At 59.6% G+C, this 23,548-nt stretch overlaps 3 protein-coding genes across 7 annotated transcripts in view; 1 reads left to right on the forward strand and 2 right to left on the reverse strand.

Moving 5' to 3' along the window:
• CLU (clusterin) overlaps positions 1-23,548 on the reverse strand; it is a 124,268-nt gene that overhangs the window by 7,402 nt on the left and 93,318 nt on the right.
• On the forward strand, positions 6,244-12,247 carry SCARA3 (scavenger receptor class A member 3). 4 transcript variants are annotated; one of them, XM_068679004.1, is made up of 7 exons: positions 6,244-6,572; positions 6,997-7,149; positions 8,140-8,232; positions 8,333-8,443; positions 8,841-8,939; positions 10,050-11,093; positions 11,513-12,247. In XM_068679004.1, exons 1-7 carry the CDS (start codon positions 6,566-6,568, stop codon positions 11,950-11,952), a joined length of 1,947 nt encoding a protein of 648 aa, XP_068535105.1. In that variant the 5' UTR covers positions 6,244-6,565; the 3' UTR covers positions 11,953-12,247. The 4 variants fall into 4 exon arrangements, with proteins under 4 accessions (XP_068535105.1, XP_068535107.1, XP_068535109.1 ...); XM_068679006.1 differs by having other exon boundaries at positions 8,143-8,232; XM_068679008.1 differs by lacking the exon at positions 6,997-7,149 and having other exon boundaries at positions 6,245-6,572; positions 8,143-8,232.
• Positions 16,543-23,466, reverse strand: CCDC25 (coiled-coil domain containing 25). 2 transcript variants are annotated; one of them, XM_068679013.1, is made up of 9 exons: positions 23,347-23,466; positions 22,391-22,438; positions 21,954-21,993; positions 21,239-21,290; positions 20,832-20,907; positions 18,970-19,073; positions 18,630-18,832; positions 17,623-17,668; positions 16,543-17,305 (listed from the first exon to the last, which is right to left on the reverse strand). In XM_068679013.1, exons 1-9 carry the CDS (start codon positions 23,456-23,458, stop codon positions 17,276-17,278), a joined length of 711 nt encoding a protein of 236 aa, XP_068535114.1. In that variant the 5' UTR covers positions 23,459-23,466; the 3' UTR covers positions 16,543-17,275. The 2 variants fall into 2 exon arrangements, with proteins under 2 accessions (XP_068535114.1, XP_068535115.1); XM_068679014.1 differs by lacking the exon at positions 22,391-22,438 and having other exon boundaries at positions 23,347-23,386.

Here is a 23,548-nt window from a genome sequence, read left to right on the forward strand (position 1 = left end):
CCCTTTGCTTCCCCCAAGCCCCCTTGGCACCCCCCTAAACCCCTTTGGCACCCCATAAGTCCCCTTTGGCACCCCCTAAACCCCTTTGGCACCCCCTACACCCCCTTTTTTTCCCCCCCCCCCAAGCCACCAGCAGCACCTTTGGGTGCGCAGCCGCGCTCTGCCAGCCCCCCCGCAGCCACCACCGGGCCCCCACCTCCTCGCAGCCCCCCCCCCGTGGGCAAACACTCGGTGCCCTGTGCACCCCTCGGCTCCTGGGGGGGTCCCGTTTGGGGTGCAGCACCCCCCTAATGCTCTGCTTTCCCCCCCCTTCCCCCCCCCCCCCAGGCCTTGGTGCCAGGAAGAGGAGGGGACACCGTGACCCAGCTGCCATCTTCCAGCCTGGGGGAGGAGGACGAAAAAAAACACCACCTTCCTCCCAAACTGCCACCTTCCTCCTCCTCCTCCTCCCCCCCCCCCCGAGGCTCAGACCCCAGCTTTTAACCCTTCTGCTGCATTTTTCGTGCCGTAGTTTTTCGGAGCGAAACCTTCCCTTCGGAAGCAGCCCCCTCCCCGAATCCGAATCCCCGAGAGGAAGGAAGAGGCCCCCCCCCCGGCCCCATCATGTGGATTTTGGAGCCCACGGAGCTGCAGGACGGGAGCAAAGAGAGGTGGAAGGAGGAATTCCCAAGCCTGTGGGCGAGATCCGAGCTGGATTGCGGGCTGGTGGACGGCGAGGTGGAGGTGAGGACCACGGGGCCGGTGCCTTTCCAACCCCAAAAACCCTTCCCCGGCCACCTGGAGGAGGTGGTGGGCTCCATCCTGCAGGAGATGCTGGACGCCGGCGTGGTGGTGAGGGGCACGTCCCCCTCCAACAGCCCCCTCTGGCTGGACCGGGAAGGCCCCGAGGGGACTTGGAGGCTGACGCTCAACTGCGACACCCTCAATAGGGTCGCCATCGGGGTGGCCACCGAGTCCCTCTCCAAAACCCGGGCGGTGACGGCGCTGAGCCCTCGCGGCAGGTTTTTTTTCGGTGGTCGACCTGGCTCGCTGCTCCTTCGCCATCCCCTTGGCTCCTTCCAGCAGGGCTCTCTTCGCCTTCACTTTTCGGGGCCGCCAGTACCTCTTCGCCCGGCTCCCCCCCGGTTTCCGCGGCACCACCAGCATCGTGCACCGCCGGGTGCTCCAGATGCTCTCCCGCCTGCCCCCGGAGGACCGAGGTTGGGTTTCCAACTACACCGACGACATCCTCATCGCTGGCAGGACCCAAAAAGAGACGGAAGCCCGCACCAAGAGGGTCCTGAGGCTGATCCAGAGCACGGGCTTCAAAGCCAAGCTGCAGAAGGCGCAGCTGGTGCAGCCCGCGGTGAATTATCTGGGCATGAGGGTGACGGCGCGGGGGGCGCGAGATCACCGCGAGCAATTTGGAGCTCGTCAGGACCCTGTCCTGTCCCCGAGACCTGCACCAGCTCCAGCAGCTGCTGGGGTGGCTGAGCTCCTTGCAGGAGCACGTGGAGGGCTACAAGGAGCTGGTGGAGCCGCTGCGGAGGCTGACGAGGAAAGAGGAGGAGTGGGTTTGGGGTCCGGAGCAGCGGCGGGCGCTGAGCCGCTTGCAGCGCGCCCTCCTCGCCGCCCCTGCCCTGCGCTTCCCGGAGACATCCGAGCCTTTCGTCATCAGGCTGAGGGTCAGCCGGGGGGCTGCGGGGGCCGCCTTGCTGCAGGAGGACGAGAGGGGGGCTGCTGGTGCCCGTCAGCTTCAGCTCCTGGCTCCTGAAAGCCCACGAGGTGCCCTATTCCCCCGGGGAGAAGGGGTGCCTGGCGGCGCTCTGGGCGCTGAAAGCTTTCGAGGAGGATTTCATCGGGCCGGCCCCCGTGGTGATCCAAATGCCCCATTCCCCTTGGAAATACCTCCTTTGGGGCGAAACCAGGAGTTTCTGCTGGCCGAGCCCTGCCCCGGAGCAGTGGACCTTGCTGCTGGTCAACAGAGGGGAAGGGAACGCGCAGCCCAACGGGGGGCACCCCCCTTACGGCTCCCCGGTGCCCCCCGCGCCCTCCCTGGAGCTGCTGCCACCCCGCACGCCCCCGGGCAACGTCTGGTTCACGGCAGGCAGCGTGCAGGGACAGGGAGGGCCTCTCTTTTTTGGTTTTGCAGCAGCCAACCTGGCCGAACGCTGGCTGCTGGGGTTGTCGAAGGGAGTTTCGGCGCCCGGCGCGGAGCTGGAGGCGATTTGGGAACTGCTGCAGCACCACTGCAGCTCCCTGCCCCTCTACGTCTACGCCAGCTCCAAGGAGGTGGTGAAAAAGCTGCGAGGGGAGGCTGAGGATTTGGGCAGGGGGCCGGGGGCGAGCGGCGAGGAGGAGGAGCCGTGGCTCCGAGTCCTGCGCTGGGCGCGCGCCAACCCGGGGGTGCTGCACCTGCGGCACGCCGGGGACGGAGAGGAGGCGGAGTGGAGCCAAAAAGTGGCCAAAAGGGCTCAGCGGATTCCCGACGGGGTCAAAACCATGAAGCACCGGCAGAACTGGGAGCCCTCGAAGGATGAGAAGCAGGAAATAATCGCCCGGTGCCATCGGGGGCACGTGGGGGTGCGGGAAACCCTGGCCGGGGTGCGGCAGCTGGCTAATTGGGAAGGGGACGGCGAGGAGGTGAGCCGCTGGGTGCGGAGCTGCCCCCGCTGCGCCCGGGACGAGGGGGAGGCAGGGATCTTGCCCCCCCAACGCCCCGAAGGGCCGTGGTCCTGCCTGCAGCTCGGTTTCATCCGGGGGCTGCCCCCCAACCAGGAGGGGCTGCCCCCCAACCAGGAGGGGCCCCGCTGCCTGCTGGTGGCGGTGGACGAAGCCTCGCGCTGGCCGCTCGCCTTCCCCATGCGCCAAGCCTCGGCGGAGGAGGCTGCCCGGATCCTCCGGGAGCAAATTTGGGAACCCTACGGCACCCCCCGCGCCGTCGGCTGCCAGCAGGGCTCAGCCTTCCTGCGGGATGCCCTGCGGCAAAGCCTGGGGGCTACGGGCGCCCTGCAGCCCCCCCAAAAATCCCTGGAGCTCGTGGTGGGCAGCCTGCAGCGGCTGGCGCAGAGCGCGGGCAAGAGCTGGGTGAGGAGGCTGCCGCTGATCCTGGCGGCCGTGCGCTCCCTGCACGGCATGGGGGGGGCCCTGGGCCCCCACCAAATCATCCCAAATTTCCCCCTGGAGCTGCGGCTCAGCCCCTGCGAGGGCGAGGGGGCGCCGGGCCCCTTGGAGCCCTTCCTGCCCTGGTTGGCGAGGTTGCGCCAGGATGGGGACGCCTACGGGAAGAGGGGGGCAGGGGGGAGGCCGGGGGGCAGCGGGGGGGGAATTGGGGCAGGGGGTGGGTGCTAAGGGGGGGGCCTCGGGGGGGCTGCTCAAGGGCTGTGCGCAATGGGGGGGGAGGAAAAAAGGGAGGAGGGGGCGGCCGAGGAGGTGCAAGGGGCATGGAGAGGACCCCAAAAGGAGGCAGAGATGGGAAATTGGGGGGGGGGAGAGGGAGAAAAATTTGGGGGGGGGGGAGAAAAGGGTGTAAAGGGGCTGGGGGGGTGGGAAACGGGGCCTGTCGGTGTCTTTGTCCTATTCTGTGAGTTTCTTACTAAATTTTTTCTTATTAAATCTTTTATCATTAAATCTTTTTCTTCTGTGGGTTTTTTGTTAAATCTTTTCGGCGCATTCATCCGAAATTTGGTGCCCCCAGCCCCAAACCGCCCCCCCAAAATCATCCAGGAGTGGGCACCCCCCCAAAATCATCCAGGGGTGGGCACCCCCCTTTTACTGGGGCCAAGGGCTGGGGTCTTTCACCTCCAGCCACCCGATTTGGGGGGAAAACGGTGCCTGCCCCCCCAAAAAATCTCCCGTGGTTGGAGAGGGGCTGTGGGGCGCAGCACGGAGCGGGTCGGTGGTGGAAAAAGCTGCGCCAAAAAGAGGAGGAATCGGGCAAATCGGCCACCCTGGAGCCGTGCCACCAGCCGTGAGTCATCAGGGACGGCCCGAGGGCACGCGGGGGAGCTGCGGAAAGCAGCAAAAAAGGCCCCAAAATGGGGCCGGGGAGGAGTGACGGCCTTGAAATGCCTTCAAATGTGGGATGGGGACGGGACGGGAGTCCCGGGGGAGGAGGTGGGCAGGTGCTGGGAGTGAGGGGGGGGGGGAAATATTGCAGAAAAGGCAGGAAAATGGCAAAAAAAGGGGGAAAACGCCACGTGGGGAAACAGCCCCTGCACCCCCCACGGCCACCACCACAGCCCCAAAGCAGGCCCCCAGCCCCCAAACCCCCCCAAACCCCAAACCTCTGACCCCTGACCCAAGCGCACGGCTTCAACCCCCAACCCCTGGACCCCGACCCCAAGGACCAGGACCCCGTCCCCCCCGTCCCCCGTCCCCACCCCAGGACCCAACCCCGAGGCTCCGGACCCCCAGAACCACTGGGTGCAGCCCCCAAAGTGGCCCCCAGCATCTCCCCAACCCCGTAGCGTCCTTCCCCTTGGCTTGGCACAGCTTGGCACAGCTTGGCACGGCTTGGCACAGCTTGGCACGGCTTGGCACAGCTTGGCATGGTTTGGCACAGGTTGGCACAACTTGGCACAGCTTGGCACAGTTTGGCACGGTTTGGCCCGATTTGGCATGGTTTGGCACAGTCTGGCACAGCTTGGCAGAGCTTGGCACGGTTTGGGATGGTTTGGGATGGTTTGGGATGGTTTGGGATGGTTTGGCACAGTTTGGCACGGCTTGGCACTGCATGGCATGGCTTGGCACATCTTGGCACGGTTTGGGATGGTTTGGGATGGTTTGGCACAGTGTGGCACAACTTGGCACAACTTGGCACAGTTTGGCACGGCTCGGCACGGCTCAGCACGGCTTGGCACAGCTTGGCATGGTTTGGCACGGCTTTGCACAGCTCAGCACGGCTCAGCACGGCTTGGCACGGCTTGGCACAGCTTGGCATGGCTCAGCACGGCTTGGCACAGCTTGGCACGGCTCAGCACAGCTTGGCACAATTTGGCACAGCTTGGCACAGCTTGGCACACTTGGCACGGCTCGGCACGGTTTGGCACAGCTTGGCACAGCTTGGCATGGTTTGGCACAGTTTGGCACGGCTTTGCACAGCTCAGCATGGCTCAGCACGGCTTGGCACGGCTCAGCACAGTTTGGCACAGCGTGGCACAGCTTGGCACGGCTCAGCACAGCTTGGCACGGCTTGGCACAATGTGGCACAGCTTGGGATGGTTTGGCACAGCTTGGCACAACTTGGCACGGCTTGGGAAAGTTTGGCACAGCTTGGCACGGCTCAGCATGGCTCGGCACGGCTTGGCATGGTTTGGCATGGTTTGGCACAGTCTGGCACAGCTTGGCAGAGCTTGGCACGGTTTGGGATGGTTTGGGATGGTTTGGCACGGTTTGGCACAGCTTGGCACAGTTTGGCAAAGCTCGGCACAGTGTGGCACGGCTTGGCACGGCTTGGCACAACTTGGCACAACTTGGCACAGCTTGGCACAACTTGGCACAGCTTGGCACAGCTCGGCACGGCTCAGCACAGCTTGGCACAGCTCGGCACAGCTCGGCACAGCTCGGCACAGCTTGGCACAGCTCGGCACGGCTCGGCACGGCTCAGCACGGCTTGGAATGGCTCAGCACAGTTTGGCACGGCTTGGCACAGCTCAGCACGGCTTGGCACAGCTTGGCACAGCTTGGCACAATGTGGCACAACTTGGCACGGCTCGGCACAGCTCGGCACAATGTGGCACAGTTTGGCACGGCTTGGCACAGCTTGGCACGGTTTGGCACAACTTGGCAAGGCTCAGCACAGCATGGCACAGCTTGGCACAATTTGGCACAGCTTGGCACGGCTTGGCACAGCTTGGCACAGTTTGGCACGGCTCAGCACGGCTTGGCACAGCTTGGCACAGTTTGGCACGGCTCAGCACGGCTTGGCACAGCTTGGCACAGCTTGGCACAATGTGGCACAGCTTGGTACGGCTTGGCACGGCTCAGCACAGCTTGGCACAATGTGGCACATCTTGGCACGGCTCGGCATGGCTCGGCACAGCTTGGCACAGCTTGGCATGGTTTGGCACAGTGTGACACGGCTCAGCACAGCTTGGCACAGCTCAGCACGGCTCAGCACGGCTCGGCACAATGTGGCACAACTTGGCACAGCTTGGCACAGCTTGGCACAGCTCGGCACGGCTCGGCACGGCTCGGCGGGGCACTCAGGCAGACATTTGGTAACCATTAGGGCCGGAGGGAAGGAGGGAAGGAGGGAGGGAAGGAAGGAGGGCGCAGCCTTTCTCCCCCAGCCCCTCGCGCTCCGCTGGACGCCGCCCAAGCCCGGCCGCGCTTCCCGCTCCCCATCCCGCTCCCCATGGGGGAAAAAGGGGTCCTGGGGGCTTCCCCCCGCCCACTGGGATCCTTTTGAGGGGTTCCCAAAATCTTCTGGCCCAGCTGGGGGGGAGCGAGGGGCCGGGGGAGCCCGGCAGCCCCGGCCATGCTGGCCGGCACGGCGCGACGGGGAGCGGGGCGCTGAGGCCTTGGGGTGGCAACGGGGTTGGGGTCACCACGGCCCCGCTGCTGGCCGGGAGGTTTTGGGGTGATGAGAGGTGAGTCGGGGTCTCACAAAGGGGCCGGGGGCTTTTTTTTTGGGGGGGGGGGGGGATGTAAGGAGAGGGGTGAGGGTGGTGGTAGAGGGGCTGGAGGGGATGGCGGTGGCCGAGCGCGGGTCCCCGGCACGGTGCCCAAAATGTGGGGTGTCCAAAATTGGGGGGCTGCCCCCCTTCTTTTCCCACCCTATGGGCAGCTTTTTTTTGTGGGGTGGGCTCAGCCCCGCTCCGACACCCCCCCAAATCAATAGGGGGGGGGACTTCCAATGCACACCTCCTCCTCCCAACCCAACGGCCGCCTCCGCCGCTCGTTCCCGGGGCCAAAAAAGCCAAAATTTGGGACAGCTGAAAACTGACAGGCCGGAGGGCCGTGGAGGGGAGCGGGAGGGCCCCCCCCTAACCCCCCCAACCCCCCCCTCCCCAGGTGCCGCCCCGGGTTTCCGTGGGGGCGGCGGGGTTTATAAGCGGGGGACGCTGGCGGTGCCAGCACTCCGGCCATGGGACGCGGCCCCTCGCGGCCCCCCCGGCGTGGAAAACACGGAGCAGCCCCCGCTTCTGCCCCCGGCACCTGGAGAAGGTCGGGGGGGGGCAAATTTTTGGGGTGGGGGGGTGTAGGTGGTGGGTACAGCCCCCTCCTGGGTCGTGGCGCGCTCGCCCGGTGCCCCCCGGGGGGGGGGATTCATGGTGTTGCTGCTGGGGGGGGGGGTCCTGGGCTCTGTGCCCCCCCCCTCGGTGTGCTCTGCCCCAGCAGAAAGGGGGGGGGTCTGGAATCAGCTGAGGGCTCGGGGGGGGGGGGCTTTGTTTTGCTTTTTTTAGCGATTATTTTGCTTTTTTTTTATCGGTGCAGCAGCCTGGGGAGCTTGGGGGGGGGGGGTCCTTCCCAGAGCCAGCTGCTACTGGGAGAGGATGGGGTGGGGGCACGGGGTGGGGGCACAGGGATGGGGGATACAGGGGGTGGGGGCACAAGGGTTGGGGGCACAAGGGGATGGAGACACAGGGATGGGGACATGGGATGGGGGCAGAGGGAATGGGGGCACTGGGGGTGGGGGCACGGGGATGGGGGAAAGGGGATGGGGACATGGGATGGGGACATGGGATGGGGACATGGAATAGGGGCACAGGGGATGGGACACAGGGGATGGGGACAGAGGGAATGGGGGCACAGGGATGGGGAAAGGGGATGGGGGCAAAGGGAATGGGGACACGGGATGGGGACATGGAATTGGGGCACAGGGATGGGGGCACAGGAATGGGGGATACAGAGGATGGGGGCACAGGGGATGGGGACACAGGGTTGGGGACATGGGATGGGGACATGGAATAGGGGCACAGGGGATGGGACACGGGATGGGGACACAGGGATGGGGACATGGGATGGGGGCACATGGATAGGGACATAGGATGGGGACATGGAATAGGGGCACAGGTGATGGGGACACAGGGATGAGGACATGGAATTGGGGCACAGGGGATGGGACACAGGGGATGGGGGACAAAGAATGGGGTCACAGGAGATGGGGACATGGGATGGGGACACCTGACCCCATGGGGCCACCTCCCCTTCCAGCAGAGGCCCTGGTGGCAGCAGCAGCGGAGGAGGAGGAAGAGGAGGAAGAGGAGGAGGAGAAGGAGAAGGCGATGCCGTCCTTCCGCACCACCGGTGAGCGCCGAGACCGCCCCGTTGCCGCCCCCCTCCCCAATTTTCCACGGGGGGGTGGGGGCAGCAGCAGGGCCTGACCCTAAACCCCTCCACCCCGCAGGGAGCAGCTGCAGCCGCTGCCAGAGGGACCTGTCCCTGCAGACGGCCGTCAAAGTCCTCTACGTCTTCTCCATCCTGCTCATCGTGGCCGTCACCGTGCTGGCCACCCTGGGTGAGCACGGGGGGGGGCTCCATTTTTCCCCCTTTTTTCCCCATTTTTCCCCCTTTCTTTTCCTCCGACACCAGGCTTGGTGCGGGATGGGGTGAAACGACCCCAAATCCCCCAATTTTCCCCCCAACCCCATGGTCTTCGGTGACTTTTTGGCCCTCCTGCTGCCTGCGTGGGGGTGGGGGGGGGACCTGGTGGATCATGGGGGGCTTTGCCCTACAGGACACCCATGGCTTTTAGGGGGGACCTGTGGCTTTTAGGGTGGTCCCGTGCCTCCCGTTAGGGGCTGCAAAGCCTTTGTAGGCTCTTTTGGGGGTCCCAAAGGCTTTGGTGTGGGAGGTGAGTGTATTTGGGGTTGTTCCCGGTGCCCCCCCGGCCCCTCAGCTCATCGCCCCCCCAGTCTTCAGGAGGGTCGACTCCATCGCGGGCGGCATCAGCTCGGCGCAGGCGTCCTACGAGGAGAGGCTCCTGGCCATCCGGGGGGAGCTGCAGGGGCTGGGTGAGTCCATCGTGGAGCTCCAGGGGTTGGGTGGGCTTCAACGGGGTGGTCTGAGGGTGCTGGTGGGCTAAGGGTCTTGGGGTGGTGGTCTGTGGGTCGTGGTGGTGGGCTATGGACCTAAACTGGGATGTCTGTGGGTCCTGGAGGTGGGCTGAGGGTCTCAGTTTGGAGGTCTGTGGGTCCTGGTGGTGGGTGGTGAGCTTCAACTGGGAGGTCTGTGGGTGCTGGAGGTGGGTGGTGGGCTTCAACTTGGAGGTCTGTGGGTCATGGTGGTGGGCTATGGGCCTTGGGGTGGAGGTCTGTGGGTCTTGAAGGTGGGTGGTGGGCTTCAATGGGGAGGTCTTTGGGTGCTGGTGGGCTAAGGGCCTCAGGGTGGTGGTCTGTGGGTCATGGTGGTGGGCTGAGGGTCTCAATTTGGAGGTCTGTGGGTCATGGTGGTGGACTAAGGGTGGTGGTCCTCAAGGTGGAGGTCTGTGGGTGCTGGTGGTGGGCTTAGGGCCTCAGGGTGAAGGGTTGTAGGTCCTGGTGGTGGGCTGAGGGTCTCAGTTTGGAGGTCTGTGGGTCCTGCTGGTGGGCTGAGGGTCTCAATTTGGAGGTCTGTGGGTGCTGGAGGTGGGTGGTGGGCCTTGGGGTGGAGGTTTCTGGGTTCTGGTGGTGGGTGGTGGGCTTCAACTTGGAGGTCTGTGGGTTCTGGAGGTGGGTGGTGGGCTTCAGCAAGGAGGTCTGTGGGTTCTGGTGGGCTATGGGCCTCGGGGTGGTGGTCATGGTGGTGGGCTATGGACCACAACTTGGAGGTCTGTGGGTGCTGGTGGTGGGCTAAGGGTCTCGGTGGGGATGTCTATGGGTCCTGGTGGTGGGTGGTGGTCTTCAGCTTGGTGGTCTGTGGGTGCTGGTGGTGGGTGGTGGTCTTCAACTGGGAGGTCTGTGGGTCCTGGTAGTGGACTAAGGGTGGTGGTCCTCAAGGTGGAGGTCTGTGGGTGCTGGTGGTGGGCTTAGGGCCTCAGGGTGAAGGGTTGTAGGTCCTGGTGGTGGGCTCTGGGCCTCAGCTTGTAGATCTGTGGGTCATGGTGGTGGGCGGTGGTCTGAGACCCCCCTCCACCCTTCCTCCAGATGAGAAGACCTCAGCCAACTGCTCCCAGTGCCACCAACCGGCCCAACTGGGCCAGGAGCTGGCCAAACTCCAGGACGAACTGGAAGCCGTGCGGCTCTCCCTGACGGCCCAGGAGACCCTCTTGGACAACACCTCCCGAGCCCACCACCTCCTGGCCTCCTCGGGCCAAGAACTGGGAGCCCAACTGGCCGGCTGCTGGGCGGCCACCGGGCAACTCAACCGCACTTTGGGCCAGCTTTGGGCGAGGGTCGGGGGCTGGCGGGAGGAAGCCGAGGGGCTGCGGGGGTCTCTGCGGGCGTTGATGGAGGAGAGGGCGGAGGCGATGGCGGCCATACAACGCCTCAACGCCAGCTTGGGGCAGAGCTGGGGGAGGCTGCGAAACGCCGAGAGGAGGGTGGAGGAGGAGAAGGAAGCCATGGAGGAGCTGGAGGCCGGGTGGCACAACCACACCCGGCTCCTCGGGGGGCTTCGGGCGGCCGCCGCCGAGACGGGGGAGGCGGTGAAGGGGCTGCGGGGCAGGCTGGGGGCGGCGGGGCGGCGGGCGGGGGAGACGGCGGAGGGCATGCACGAGCTGGTGCTTCAGGTGATGGGGTTGCAGCTACAACTGGACAACGTCTCCTCCTCGCTGGACGAACAACGGGAAAACCTGGGCGACCTCCATTACCACAGCCGCTACGGGCAGAAAATGGCCGCCGAGAGGTTCCAAGAGCTTGAAGGGAGGTTGGAAGGGCAGCGCCTGGAGCTGGCCACCATGGCGGCCAACGTCAACGCCACCGACGGGCACGTCCACGCCATGCTGCGCTACCTGGACGACGTGCGGCTCTCCTGCACCTTGGGCTTCCACGCCCAAGCCGAGGAGCTCGAGCACCTCAACGCATCCCTCGGCCGTGCCTTGGGGGAAGCCGAGGGCTTGAGGGAAGGGTTCGGGTTCTTGAGGGCCCGCTTGGATTTCGAGGTCCGCAACCTGTCGGCGCTGCTGGAGGAGATGAAGGGGGTGGACGCCAAGCACGGGGAGGCCCTGAGGGACGTCGCCGTGCTGCGAGGTGAGGGCGGCCACCGAAATTTTGGGAGCCCCCCTCACCCCGTCGCAACCATTAGGGTGACCCTAAAGGTACCCCAATATCAAACCATGGCCACGGAGGTGTCTTGGGGTCGGAGCTGCCTGGACCCCTCAGCTCAGCCCTTTTGGGGGCTCTCCACGGTGATTTGGGCTGAAAAAGGGGGATTTTGCTCCAGAAAAAAGCAATTATGGTGCCCCCAGACCCCAAATCCCGCTGACACTTGGGGACTGCAGGAAGGGGATCGAGGGGGATCTGCATGTTTGGGGGTGCCCCACACACAAAGCCCGGACCCAAAACAGCTCTGTTTTTAACCAGAATCCCCCCAACCCCCCCCCCGGGCACCCCCCTGGCTCACCGCCCCCCAAATTTCGCACTCACCCCCTTCCTCTTCCTCCCTACAGGTATACCGGGACCCCCGGGCCCCCGCGGCCCTAAAGGCGACGTGGGCACCAAGGGTGCTGCGGGGAGCAGAGGAGAGAAGGGTGACGCGGGCAGTTTGGGGTCACCGGGCCCCCCCGGCCCCCCCGGCCCCCCGGGACCCCCCGGTCCCCAAGGAGAAAGGGGACCCCTGGGTGCCAAGGGGTTCCCCGGCCTCAAAGGTGCCAAGGGCAGTTTTGGGTTTTCCGGCTCCGTGGGACAAACGGGACCCCAAGGAGACCCGGGACCCCCAGGACCTGAGGGGGGGCCGGGGCCCGAGGGCCCCCCAGGTCCTCAGGGCAAACCGGGGCTCCCCGGGCCCCCCGGGGCTGTGGGGCGGATCGGCCCCACAGGACCCAAAGGAGATCCCGGTTTACGGGGTCCCCCGGGACCACCGGGTCCCCCCGGCCCCCCCGGCCCGTGAGCCAGCCTTGGAGCCCCCCCCTGCGACCCCAAAAGCATCCCCCCCGCTGCCAGCCCCCAGGGACAGGTGTGGGGGGGGTCCGGACCCCTCCAACCCTACAAAATTTTGGGGTGCTGTGGGGCTGGCCCCTGGCTTTTGGGTGGTGAGGGCGACGAGCCCATGGGGTCCCGCGGGACGAGGCCCTATAGGGTTTGGGGTGCAGCTGGTTTGCCCCCCCCCCCTTTTTTCCCCAGATGCTGCCCCCCCCCCCAGCCCCTCGCTTTGTACTCGTGGCACAATAAAAACCCCAAAGGGACCCGCGGCTCCTGCCTCCTGGGGGGGTTTGGGGGTTTTTTGGGGGGGTTGGGGGGGGTTTGGGGGGCTCCTGGTGCTGGTGTGGGGCAGGAGGGGCAGGGGCAGCGCTTGGCTGGGGATTTGGGGTGGGGGCGGCAGGCCCCGTGGGGGTGACTGGGCTCCTGGCCCCGTCCTACAGCTTGGCTGGAGCTGGGGAGGGGGGGGGAGAAGCCCCCTGTGTAGCCCCCCCCCGGTGCTGCTGGGCTGGGGCTAATCATGGGGATACCCCAAACCCTAAACCTTAAGCCCCAAACCCTAAACCCTAAACCCCAAATCCTAAACCCCAAATCCTAAATCCCAAACTCTAAACCCCAAACCCCATACTCTAAACCCCAAATCCCAAACCCTAAACCCCAAATCCTAAATCCCAAACTCTAAACCCCAAGGCCCAAACTCTAAACCCCAAATCCCAAACCCTAAACCCCAAAACCCAAACCCTAAACCCTAAACCCCAAATACCAAACCCTAAACCCCAAATCCCAAACCCTAAACCCCAAACCTTTAGCCCTAAACCCCAAACCCTAAACCCCAAACCTTTAGCCCTAAACCCCAAACCCTAAATCCCAAACTCTAAACCCCAAATCCCAAACCCTTAACCCTAAACCCCAAACCCTAAACCCCCAACCCCAAACCCTAACCCCCAAATCCCAAACACTAAACCCCAAATCCCAAACCGTAAACCCCAAACCCCAAACACTAAATCCCAAAACCCAGACTCTGAATCCCAAAACCCAAACCCCGAATCCCAAATCCTAAACCCCAAACCCCAAATCCTAAACCCCAAACCCCAAACCCCACAGATCTGGGGCTGGCTTTTGTGGGGTGGGAGCTGTGTGGGGTGTTGGGATCCGCCCCCCCGGAGCAGGTTGTGGGTTTTTTTTCCCTGCTGAGGGCAGGGAGGGGGCAGCTGGGGGGGCCCAGGTACCCGATTTGGGGTCGCAGTGCCAAAAGCAATGGGGCGCTGCGGGAAGGAGCTGGCCCCAAATTGGGATCTGCCAGGGATCCCCTCCCTGCGGTGCCGGAGTAAAAAAAAAAATCCCATAAAGGTCACGCACAGCCCTGCCCCGCTGCCTGCTTGGGGGGGGGGAATTGGGATTTGGCACCCACGGCTCGCTCCCCATCCCCATTCCTGTCCCCATCCCCATCCCATCCCATTCCCCATTCCCACCCCATTCTGACCCCATTTCCATCCCATCCCATATCCCCATCCCATCCCATCCCATCCCCACCCCATATCCCCATCCCAAATCCCCATCCCATATCCCCATCCCATCCCATCCCCATCCCATATCCCCATCCCATCCCATCCCCACCCCATATCCCCACCCCATATCCCCATCCCAAATCCCCATCCCATATCCCCATCCCATCCCATCCCCATCCCATATCCCCATCCCATCCCATCCCCACCCCATATCCCCACCCCATATCCCCATCCCAAATCCCCATCCCCTCCAATATCCCCATCCCAAATCCCCATCCCATCCCAAATCCCCATCCCATATCCCCATCCCATCCCATCCCCATCCCATATCCCCATCCCATCCCATCCCCACCCCATATCCCCACCCCATATCCCCATCCCAAATCCCCATCCCCTCCAATATCCCCATCTCAAATCCCCATCCCATCCCAAATCCCCATCCCATATCCCCATCCCATCCCATCCCCACCCCGTATCCCCATCCCATATCCCCACCCCACATCCCCACCCCCATCCCATCTCCCAATCCCATCCCATCCCAAATCCCCATCCCATATCCCCATCCCCATCCCATCCCAGTCCCCATCCCCACCCCATTCTGACCCCATCCCCATCCCATCTCCATCCCCATCCCAAATCCCCATCCCCATCCCATCCCAAATCCCCATCCCATCCCAAATCCCCATCCCAAATCCCCATCCCCATCCCATCCCAAATCCCCATCCCAAATCCCCATCCCCATCCCATCCCAAATCCCCATCCCATCACAAATCCCCATCCCCATCCCATCCCATATCCCCATCCCATATCCCCATCCCAAATCCCCATCCCATATCCCCATCCCCATCCCAAATCCCCACCCCATCCCCACCCCAAATCCCCATCCCATCCCCACCCCATATCCCCACCCCAAATCCCCAATCCCATATCCCAAATCCCCACCCCATCCCCGTGCCCCCCCCCGCAGTCCCGCAGAGCTGTTTGTTGCTGTTGGCACGCCGTTTTCCTGTTTTCCTCCCCAAAACGCTGCCTGCAGAGCCGCGGGGCTGCTCGGTGCCAGGTGGGGGGGCACAAACACCGACCCTACTGCCCCTACAGAGCGTCGGGGTGAGGGTTCTTTTGGGGCGCAGAGCAAAACACCCCAAAAACCTGCCCCGTGCTATTTGGGGACGTGCAGACCCCAAAGAGCAATGCCCAGAGGGACGGGGACACGCAGACCCCAAATAGGGTTTCATAAGGGGATGGGGACACTCAGACCCCAAATGGTGATGTCCAGGTGAACGGGGACATGCAGATCCTAAATAGGGATGTCCAGGGGGATGGGGACACTCAGACCCCAAAAGGTGATGCCCAGGGGAAATGGGGACATGAAGCCCTAAGGGTAGTGACACCCAAGGGAATGGGGACACTCCGACCCCAAACAAGGATGTAAAAGGGTATGGGGACACGCAGACCCCAAACTACAATGCCCAGGGGGACAGGGACGTGCAGACCCCAAATAGCAATTCCCAGAGGGACAGGGACACACAGACCCCAAATTGGGATGCCCAGGGGGATGGGGCCACACAGACCCCAAATAGCAATGCCCAGAAGGACAGGGACATGCAGACCCCAAACAGGGATGTGCAGTGGGATAGGGATACACAGACCCCAAATAGCAATGCCCAGAGGGACAGGGACACACAGACCCCAAACGATGACACCCATGGGGACGGGGACATGCAGACCCCAAATGGGGTTGCACAAGGGGATGGGGACACTCGGACCCCAAACAAGGATGTAAAAGGGGATGGGAACACTCAGACCCCAAACAGCAATTCCCAAAGGGACGGGGACACACAGACCCCAAACAGTAACACCCACGGGGACGGGGACACACAGACCCCAAATGGTGACACCCATAGGGTCGGGGACACGCCGACCCCAAAAGGCGCCGTCCCGGGGCCGTTTCCCAGCACGGAAACCCCAAGCCCAGCGCAGCCGGGGCCAAGCACAACAGCAGCAGCTGCAGCCCAGCCACCGCCCTCACCCCATGAAAGGGCCCTTTCATTTGGGATTTTGGCCCTGGGGGGGGTGGGACGCAACCCTATAAGGCCCCCCCGGCACTCCCTTGCAGCTGGAAGGGGGAAATTTGTTTCCCACCCCGCCTCGGCCCTAAAAACACATCCCCGGGGGGCACGGGCACCCCAAGAGTGGCCCCCACTGGGATTTGGGGGCTCCTTGGGGTGCTGGGGGGGTCCAGGCGCAGCTCCCCACCCCATAAATGACCCTTTTCTTCCCTTGAGCAGCTGTAGGGTTGGCCCCAAGGGCAGGGAGCAGCCCTGTAGGGTTTTGGGGCCCCCCTTTACACCCCAAATCCCCCCATCCGTGCGCCCAGCCCGGCTCAGCACCCAAAGAGGGGTCCCCAAAAGGAGCAGGACCCTACAGGGACCCCCACTCCTCCTCGTCCTGGGGGCTGAACCCCCTGGCTCCCCCCGACCCCAAACCCCTCAGCTTTTAGGGGATCTTTAGGGGAAGGGCGCCTCCTGATCTAAACCCTGTTTATTTATAGGGCCTGGCCGTGGTGGCAGGGCGGGGCTCTTCCTCCCCTAAAAAAAAAACTCCGTTGGGGCCAAGATTTTGGTTCAATTTCGAACATTTTGGTTCCAGCGAGAGCAAAAACACCTCTGGGGGGGGTTAAAATTCACCCTTCACCCTAAATTCGGCCCTATAGGGGGAGGTTTCCTCCCCTGGAGGCTCTCAGCACCCATGGGTGCCCCCAAAAAGCACCCTGGGGGGGACATTTGGGGATATTTGGGGAGGTGTAGGGCCCCCCCGAGCCCTTTCCCAAGGCCTGGGGGAGAAATCCCAAATCCCAAACACTCCCCCGGGGGGGAAATTGGGGCAGAAAATGGGAAAGGAGAAAGGGGAGAGAGGAAAAAAAGGGGATTGGGGGGGGGGAGGACGGCTCCTCGGAGCCCTAATGGGGATTTTTAAGGTCTGGGGGGGCGAAATGGGGACAGGGAGCAGCACACGAGGGGGTTTTAGGATCACGAAATGAGTTAAAATCGGGATATTTGTCCAGGTGCTGCACCGTTTATTGGGATCGGTTCACAAAACCCCCCCCAAAAAAAACCCACAGAGCGCTCGGGGAGCTCGGAGCGGGCGCGGGCACTGCACAAACCCCCCCCTCCTCCGCGCCAGCTCCCCCCCCCGCGGAGTTTTCCCAAAAATTGCGTTAATTAAACCAAATTAACCCGGGGGGGGTGTTCTCAGGCACGCGGTGCCGCGCTCGGATCCCTCGTTTGCAGCCCCTTAATTAACGAGCCTTAATTAACACATTTACAAATTTACACCCCCCCCCGATGGCAGAGGGATCCCTTGCCCCCAAGGGATGTGCAACCAGCAGCGGGGTTTTGGGGTTGGGGGACCCCAAATCTCTGCTTCTGCCCCCTTTTGGGATAAAACGGCAGCGAGGCAGCCCAAATTTGCCTTTTTCTTCCCCAAATCCCCCAGGATTTGAAGCTGCAGCAAGAAAACCTCGAAAAAAACCCCGAACCCCAAAGTCTGCTTCCTTCCACCCGGGGGGGGGAGAGGTGGGTGTAGGAACGGGGATTTTTTTTTTCCCCCCTTTCCAGGCGTCCGCGGCTCGGAGCCAGAACCAGGCGGGTTGGGAAGAAACGGGGTCCGAGTTGTCAGTTTTTGGTGTTTTTGGTGTTTTTTTTTGGTGTTCTCGGCGACGGCGACTTCCCCAGGCGTCCCGCACCACCTCAGGCTTGAGAAAAAAAGAGTTTTTTTCGGTTTTTTTTACATAAAATCGTCGGAATCGTTGCCATCCTGCGGGGAGAGAGAGAGAAAATCAGGAGGGAAAAGGGCGAAGGGGAATTTCAGCAGGATTTGGGGTTTTGCCGTTTACCCCGGGCTCCTGCCCTCTCAGCGAAATCCGAGAGGACAAAGAGGCAGGAGGAAAAAGTGGAGGATTCCTGAAAGCCACGGCCCCCTCTGGCGCTTTTTTAGGGATCAGAGTGTGAAAAATAAAAGGATTTTAAGCTCAGGGTCACCCAAATGCTCCTCCTCTGGGGTGGGAAAGGGGATTTTAGGAGGATTTTAGGAGGGGTTTTGTGCAAACCCCCGGGGTTTCTGCGGGTTCCTACCTGGTTGGAGGACATGTTCTCAGCCTTCATCAAGGACGAGTAGCTCCTGGAAGGGAAATCGCGTTATTTTACAGGATCAATTTCCCAAACCCACTGACGGAGGCGTTTCGGATGAAACGGGATCGAGGACCAGAGGGGAAAAAAAAAATAAAAAAATCGATTTCTCCTTTCCAAATTGAGCGAGTATTTGCTTACCTCGTGCTCTTTGGGTAATCAAAACAAAGCGCGTGTGCTGTGCGGGCTCATTCTCCGCAGCCTCAGCAGCTTTGTCCCGAGCTCAAATCGTCCCAGGGGACAGAAAAACCCTTTTAATTTTTAATTTTTTAATTTTTGGGCGGTGACGAGGCAGCACCGGAGGAAGGCTCAGCATTAAGGCAGAGCCCTCGCTCAGCAGCCTGCTGCTGATTTCTCCTGGTTTATTTTGCCCCTCTAAACCCTTTCCTGAGCTTTCTGGGTGCGGAATCCTTGAGTTTGGGATCTTTCCGGGTGTTGAAACCTTGAGGTTTTTCGAATTCCAGCCTCCTTATCGCTCAAAACAAACAACAAAGTGCTCAAAGCGAGCCCTCGGGGCCGGCCAGCACGTCCTGTCCTGCGGGGGGGAGGCAAAAACGAGACTTGCTGGATGGCAGGAAGGTCAGCACGACATTTCTAACCACCTTTTGGGCTTAAAAGCCATTTTTTAGGGGAAAAACGAGGACCCCAGACGCTGGGGACGCAGCAGGAAGCTGGGCCACAAAACCGGAGCAGGCTGAGGCTGCTCCCACCCCGCGAGGGTTTTTTTTTTTTTTGGCCTGATTTCCCTTCAGATTTCGAAAGCCGGGGCCCAGAGCTCCCCGACGAGTTTATTTGAGGAGAAAAGGGGGAAATTGTTTTATTTTAGAGACAAAGGAAACCACTGGGCCGTGCAGACACCGCCGCAGCCGGTCAGCTGAGCCCGGGATTAAACAAATCGCTGAGCCGTGACCGGTTCCCCCGGCGCTGGCACCGCGATTTCTCGCCCCCCTTACCTAAGCTCTTCCAGCTCCTTCTTCTTCTTCATCTCCTCCTTCTCCTTCCGCTTCATCTCCTGGATCTGGGCTTTCTTCTCGTTCCTCTCCTCTCTGTCCCGGGCTTCCTTCTCGGCAGCCAGGTCGGGGAAGCGTTCCACTTTGGTTTTCTCCAGCCGATTGAGGATCTCGTTCACTTTCTTCTCCACCGTCAGCATTTTCACCTGGGGGAGCGCCAAAAAAAAAAAAAAACAAACTTAAAAACACAAAAAATCCTTTAATTTTGGCACCCTGTTTCACCTCCTCGGGGAGGATTTGGGTGGGTTGGATGTGTCCTCCCGTGCCCGCAGCGAGCACTCACGTCCTTCTGCCTGTGGAAGCCGATCTGCCCCACGTCCATGTCCGCCGTTTTCTTCAGGTTGGTCCACGGCGTGTACACCACGTTGACGTTGTTCATCTTGCAGCCTGGGGAGGAAAGGGAAAGGAAAAGGTTCTGATTTTTCCTCCTGCCGAGAGCAGATTTTAAAGGTCTCCGTGTGAATGTGGCCACTGAGGGTTGTTCTTGCCCCACATGTCGAAAAAGAGAAGGAAAAAGAGAAGGAAAAAGAGAAGGAAAAAGAGAAGGAAAAAGAGAAGGAAAAAGAGAAGGAAAAAGAGAAGGAAAAAGAGAAGGAAAAAGAGAAGGAAAAAGAGAAGGAAAAAGAGAAGGAAAAAGAGAAGGAAAAAGAGAAGGAAAAAGAGAAGGAAAAAGAGAAGGAAAAAGAGAAGGAAAAAGAGAAGGAAAAAGAGAAGGAAAAAGAGAAGGAAAAAGAGAAGGAAAAAGAGAAGGAAAAAGAGAAGGAAAAAGAGAAGGAAAAAGAGAAGGAAAAAGAGAAGGAAAAAGAGAAGGAAAAAGAGAAGGAAAAAGAGAAGGAAAAAGAGAAGGAAAAAGAGAAGGAAAAAGAGAAGGAAAAAGAGAAGGAAAAAGAGAAGGAAAAAGAGAAGGAAAAAGAGAAGGAAAAAGAGAAGGAAAAAGAGAAGGAAAAAGAGAAGGAAAAAGAGAAGGAAAAAGAGAAGGAAAAAGAGAAGGAAAAAGAGAAGGAAAAAGAGAAGGAAAAAGAGAAGGAAAAAGAGAAGGAAAAAGAGAAGGAAAAAGAGAAGGAAAAAGAGAAGGAAAAAGAGAAGGAAAAAGAGAAGGAAAAAGAGAAGGAAAAAGAGAAGGAAAAAGAGAAGGAAAAAGAGAAGGAAAAAGAGAAGGAAAAAGAGAAGGAAAAAGAGAAGGAAAAAGAGAAGGAAAAAGAGAAGGAAAAAGAGAAGGAAAAAGAGAAGGAAAAAGAGAAGGAAAAAGAGAAGGAAAAAGAGAAGGAAAAAGAGAAGGAAAAAGAGAAGGAAAAAGAGAAGGAAAAAGAGAAGGAAAAAGAGAAGGAAAAAGAGAAGGAAAAAGAGAAGGAAAAAGAGAAGGAAAAAGAGAAGGAAAAAGAGAAGGAAAAAGAGAAGGAAAAAGAGAAGGAAAAAGAGAAGGAAAAAGAGAAGGAAAAAGAGAAGGAAAAAGAGAAGGAAAAAGAGAAGGAAAAAGAGAAGGAAAAAGAGAAGGAAAAAGAGAAGGAAAAAGAGAAGGAAAAAGAGAAGGAAAAAGAGAAGGAAAAAGAGAAGGAAAAAGAGAAGGAAAAAGAGAAGGAAAAAGAGAAGGAAAAAGAGAAGGAAAAAGAGAAGGAAAAAGAGAAGGAAAAAGAGAAGGAAAAAGAGAAGGAAAAAGAGAAGGAAAAAGAGAAGGAAAAAGAGAAGGAAAAAGAGAAGGAAAAAGAGAAGGAAAAAGAGAAGGAAAAAGAGAAGGAAAAAGAGAAGGAAAAAGAGAAGGAAAAAGAGAAGGAAAAAGAGAAGGAAAAAGAGAAGGAAAAAGAGAAGGAAAAAGAGAAGGAAAAAGAGAAGGAAAAAGAGAAGGAAAAAGAGAAGGAAAAAGAGAAGGAAAAAGAGAAGGAAAAAGAGAAGGAAAAAGAGAAGGAAAAAGGGAACAGAAAAGCCCCACAACACCGCTTGCTGCTGTGACGGGGGCACTGCAGGCGGGGCTAACGAGCTCCAGATGCAGATTAACGAGGCTGCGAGCAACATCTGCCCCCCAAAAAAGTACCAGAGGAGAATTTTGGTGAATATTTGATCCGAAATAACCCCCCCGGTGAGGAGCAGGGACGCCAACGCCTCCGAACCGGCTCCAGGAGGTTTCTTGCCGCCGGGATCCCGAATTACCTTGGATGCTGTTGGCTTTCACCAGGTGGGCGCAGTCTATCAGGACCTCCTTCGGGATGTCCTCCACCGTCTGGCCCTGCCGCAGAGGGAGGCAACGTCAGCAGCTGCACCCCAAAAACCACCAGGAGCACCCGAAAAACCACCAGGGGCACCCAAAAAATCACCAGGGGCACCCAAAAAACCACCAGGGGCACGAGGGGAAGCTCTGCGAGCACGCCCAGCCCTCCTGCACTCTGTTTTATGGATTTTTGGAGTTTTTTTGTGTTTTTTTTGGAGTTTTTTTTAAGGAGAAGCTCGAAGCAACGCGCACAATTCGTGCTCTGCTTTCCCCAAAAAGGGTTTCAGAAGCTCGTGGGAGCAGGGAAATGCTCCCCAGGGCCTTTTAAACACGCGTGTTGGGAGCTCACCTTGTGCAAGCGGAGGTAGACGTGGGCAGAAGAGAGCTTGTCCACGTGAAACCTGCAAAATAAACCCAAATAAACCCAAATAAACCCAAAATAAACCCAAAATAAACCCAAATAAACCCAAATATAAACCCAAATATAAACCCAAATATAAACCCAAATATAAACCCAAATATAAACCCAAATATAAACCAAAATAAACCAAAATAAACCCAAAATAAACCCAAATAAACCCAAATAAACCCAAATAAACCCAAAATAAACCCAAATAAACCCAAAATAAACCAAAATCAGCGCGTTTAGGAGGAGATCAGGGATGGCAATCATCAATTTTGGGGAACTTTACTGCCTAAGGAGCGAGGCACGGGCAGAACCAGGGAAAATTTCCTCGTTTCCACGCCTGCGCGCAAGGCGCTCGGGGTTTCTCCTCCCGGGAGCGCCGTTCGCCTCGATTTGAGGCTGAAAAAATTAAAATTAAATATTTTCTCCCCTTCTTTTTGACTAAAAACTCATCCCGCGTGCAGGGCGAGCCCTCCAGAAGCAACGTGTGTAAGAAAAACTCCCCGCGGGTGACGCCGCCGCGAGCTGGAAAGCACCGAAGGGATGGGAAAAGAAAAACTTTTTTTTAATTTGTGGTGGTTTTTGGTGGTTTTGGGAAAAGAAAAACTTCCCAGAGCGGGGAATTTTGGTGGTTTTTGGTGTTTTTTTGGGTACCCACCAGATGTCCTCGGGCCAGCCGTACTTGATGAGGTCTTCATCTGCAAAAAAAAAAAGAAGCGTCAGGAAATTTGTCACTGCATCATCCCAGCCCCTTCCCAGAATAAAAATCAGCCACGAGGGGGGGGCAGGAATCAGGGGGTGAGGCTGAGGAGCCCCCAAAATCCCAATCCCAGGAGGCACAAAAAAACCCAGGAGGAAATTTCCCTCTGGTTTCCTTCCCGTTTCCCCTAAAGGAAAGGGAAGGGGAAAGGGACTCCGGAGCACAAATTCGTTTTTAGGAGCAGCTGAAGACTCGGTGACTGAAAATCAGAATAATTTGTAGGATTTAACGAGGTTTCAAGCAAAACACGAAGCCACCCAGCCCCAAATTCCCCGGGGAACCCCAAAACCGACCCCCAGGCCCCCCCCCAGCAGGTTTAATTTTGGCTCACTCACTTTCGTATTTATCCTTGCCCATGTAGATGGTGTAAACGGCAGGAACAGCTGGGGGGGGAGAGAGAAAAAATAAATTAGAAGGAAAGGTTAAAAAAAGTTCTGGTTTGTACCCAAAACGCACCAGGGGCACGGGCACGACCCAAAATTGAAATTAAATGCTCAGGAATTAAGTTTTTTAGGCAGGAATTTTGGGAAAAATGAGGCTCACGCCGCCAAAAAAGTGGAATATTGATAAAGAGGGGAATCCTCACTATTTATAGGGTTTAATTTGTGAATTTTGGAGGATTTTGGACAATTTTTGAGTGCTCCCACGGTGGGAAGGGGTCGGGAACATCCCAAAAAATTGGGGTTGGAGGAGGGGGCTGGGAATTTGAGGGATTTCTCCCCAAAAGTGCCGGGGGGGTGGCAGCACGCAGGGGGGGGTGCTGTGATGCCCAGTTCAGCCCAGTGCGGCCCGTTTTAAACCAGTGGAGACCAGTTTAGTCCAGAAAATCTTGGTTTAAACTGGTTTAGGCTGGTTTAGCCCAGTGGAACCCAGTTTAGCCCAGTATAACAGGTCCAACTGGGACCAGTAAGGCTCCGGCCAGACCAGTCCGGACCAGTAAGGCCCAGCCCGGTCCCGTAAGGCCCCAGTCCGGCCCAGTAAGGCCCCAGTCCGGCCCAGTAAGGCCCCGTCCGGCCCAGTAAGGCCCCGGCCCGGACCAGTAAGGCCCCAGCCCGGACCAGTAAGGCCCCAGCCCGGACCAGTAAGGCCCCAGCCCGGACCAGTAAGGCCCAGTAAGGCCCAGCCCGGACCAGTAAGGCCCTGCCCGGACCAGTAAGGCCCTGCCCGGACCAGTAAGGCCCAGTAAGGCCCAGCCCGGACCAGTCCGGACCAGTAAGGCCCCAGTCCGGACCAGTAAGGCCCAGCCCGGACCAGTAAGGCCCAGTCCGGCCCAGTAAGGCCCCGCGCTCACCGCCGGAGGTGAAGTAGAACACCATGGCAGCGCCGCCGCCGCCCGCTCCGCCCGCTCCTGCCGCCGGGGGCCGGAAGCGAGCAGGGCGCAGGCGCGCGGGGCGACGCCGCATGCGCAGTGCGGGCCCGGCGGCGTTGCTTTGGGCCGTGCGCATGCGCCGCGCGGCCGGGAAGGTGAAGCCGGGGAGGGCTCTGCGCATGCG

This window comes from Anas acuta, chromosome 3 (genome assembly GCF_963932015.1).
Source record: "Anas acuta chromosome 3, bAnaAcu1.1, whole genome shotgun sequence".
Taxonomy (NCBI): Eukaryota; Metazoa; Chordata; class Aves; order Anseriformes; family Anatidae; genus Anas; species Anas acuta.

Excerpts from the sequence above, each read along its gene's own strand:
- SCARA3 (XM_068679004.1), top strand. Across the intron at positions 8,444-8,840 it reads CACCGTGCTGGCCACCCTGG|TCTTCAGGAGGGTCGACTCC; the intron begins GTGAGCACGGGG and ends TCGCCCCCCCAG. Across the intron at positions 8,940-10,049 it reads GGGGGAGCTGCAGGGGCTGG|ATGAGAAGACCTCAGCCAAC; the intron begins GTGAGTCCATCG and ends CCCTTCCTCCAG.
- CCDC25 (XM_068679013.1), bottom strand. The coding sequence starts at position 23,458 with ATGCGGCGTCGCCCCGCGCGCCTGCGCCCTGCTCGCTTCCGGCCCCCG. Across the intron at positions 22,439-23,346 it reads GTTCTACTTCACCTCCGGCG|CTGTTCCTGCCGTTTACACC; the intron begins GTGAGCGCGGGG and ends CTCCCCCCCCAG. Across the intron at positions 18,833-18,969 it reads GCTTCCACAGGCAGAAGGAC|GTGAAAATGCTGACGGTGGA; the intron begins GTGAGTGCTCGC and ends GCGCTCCCCCAG.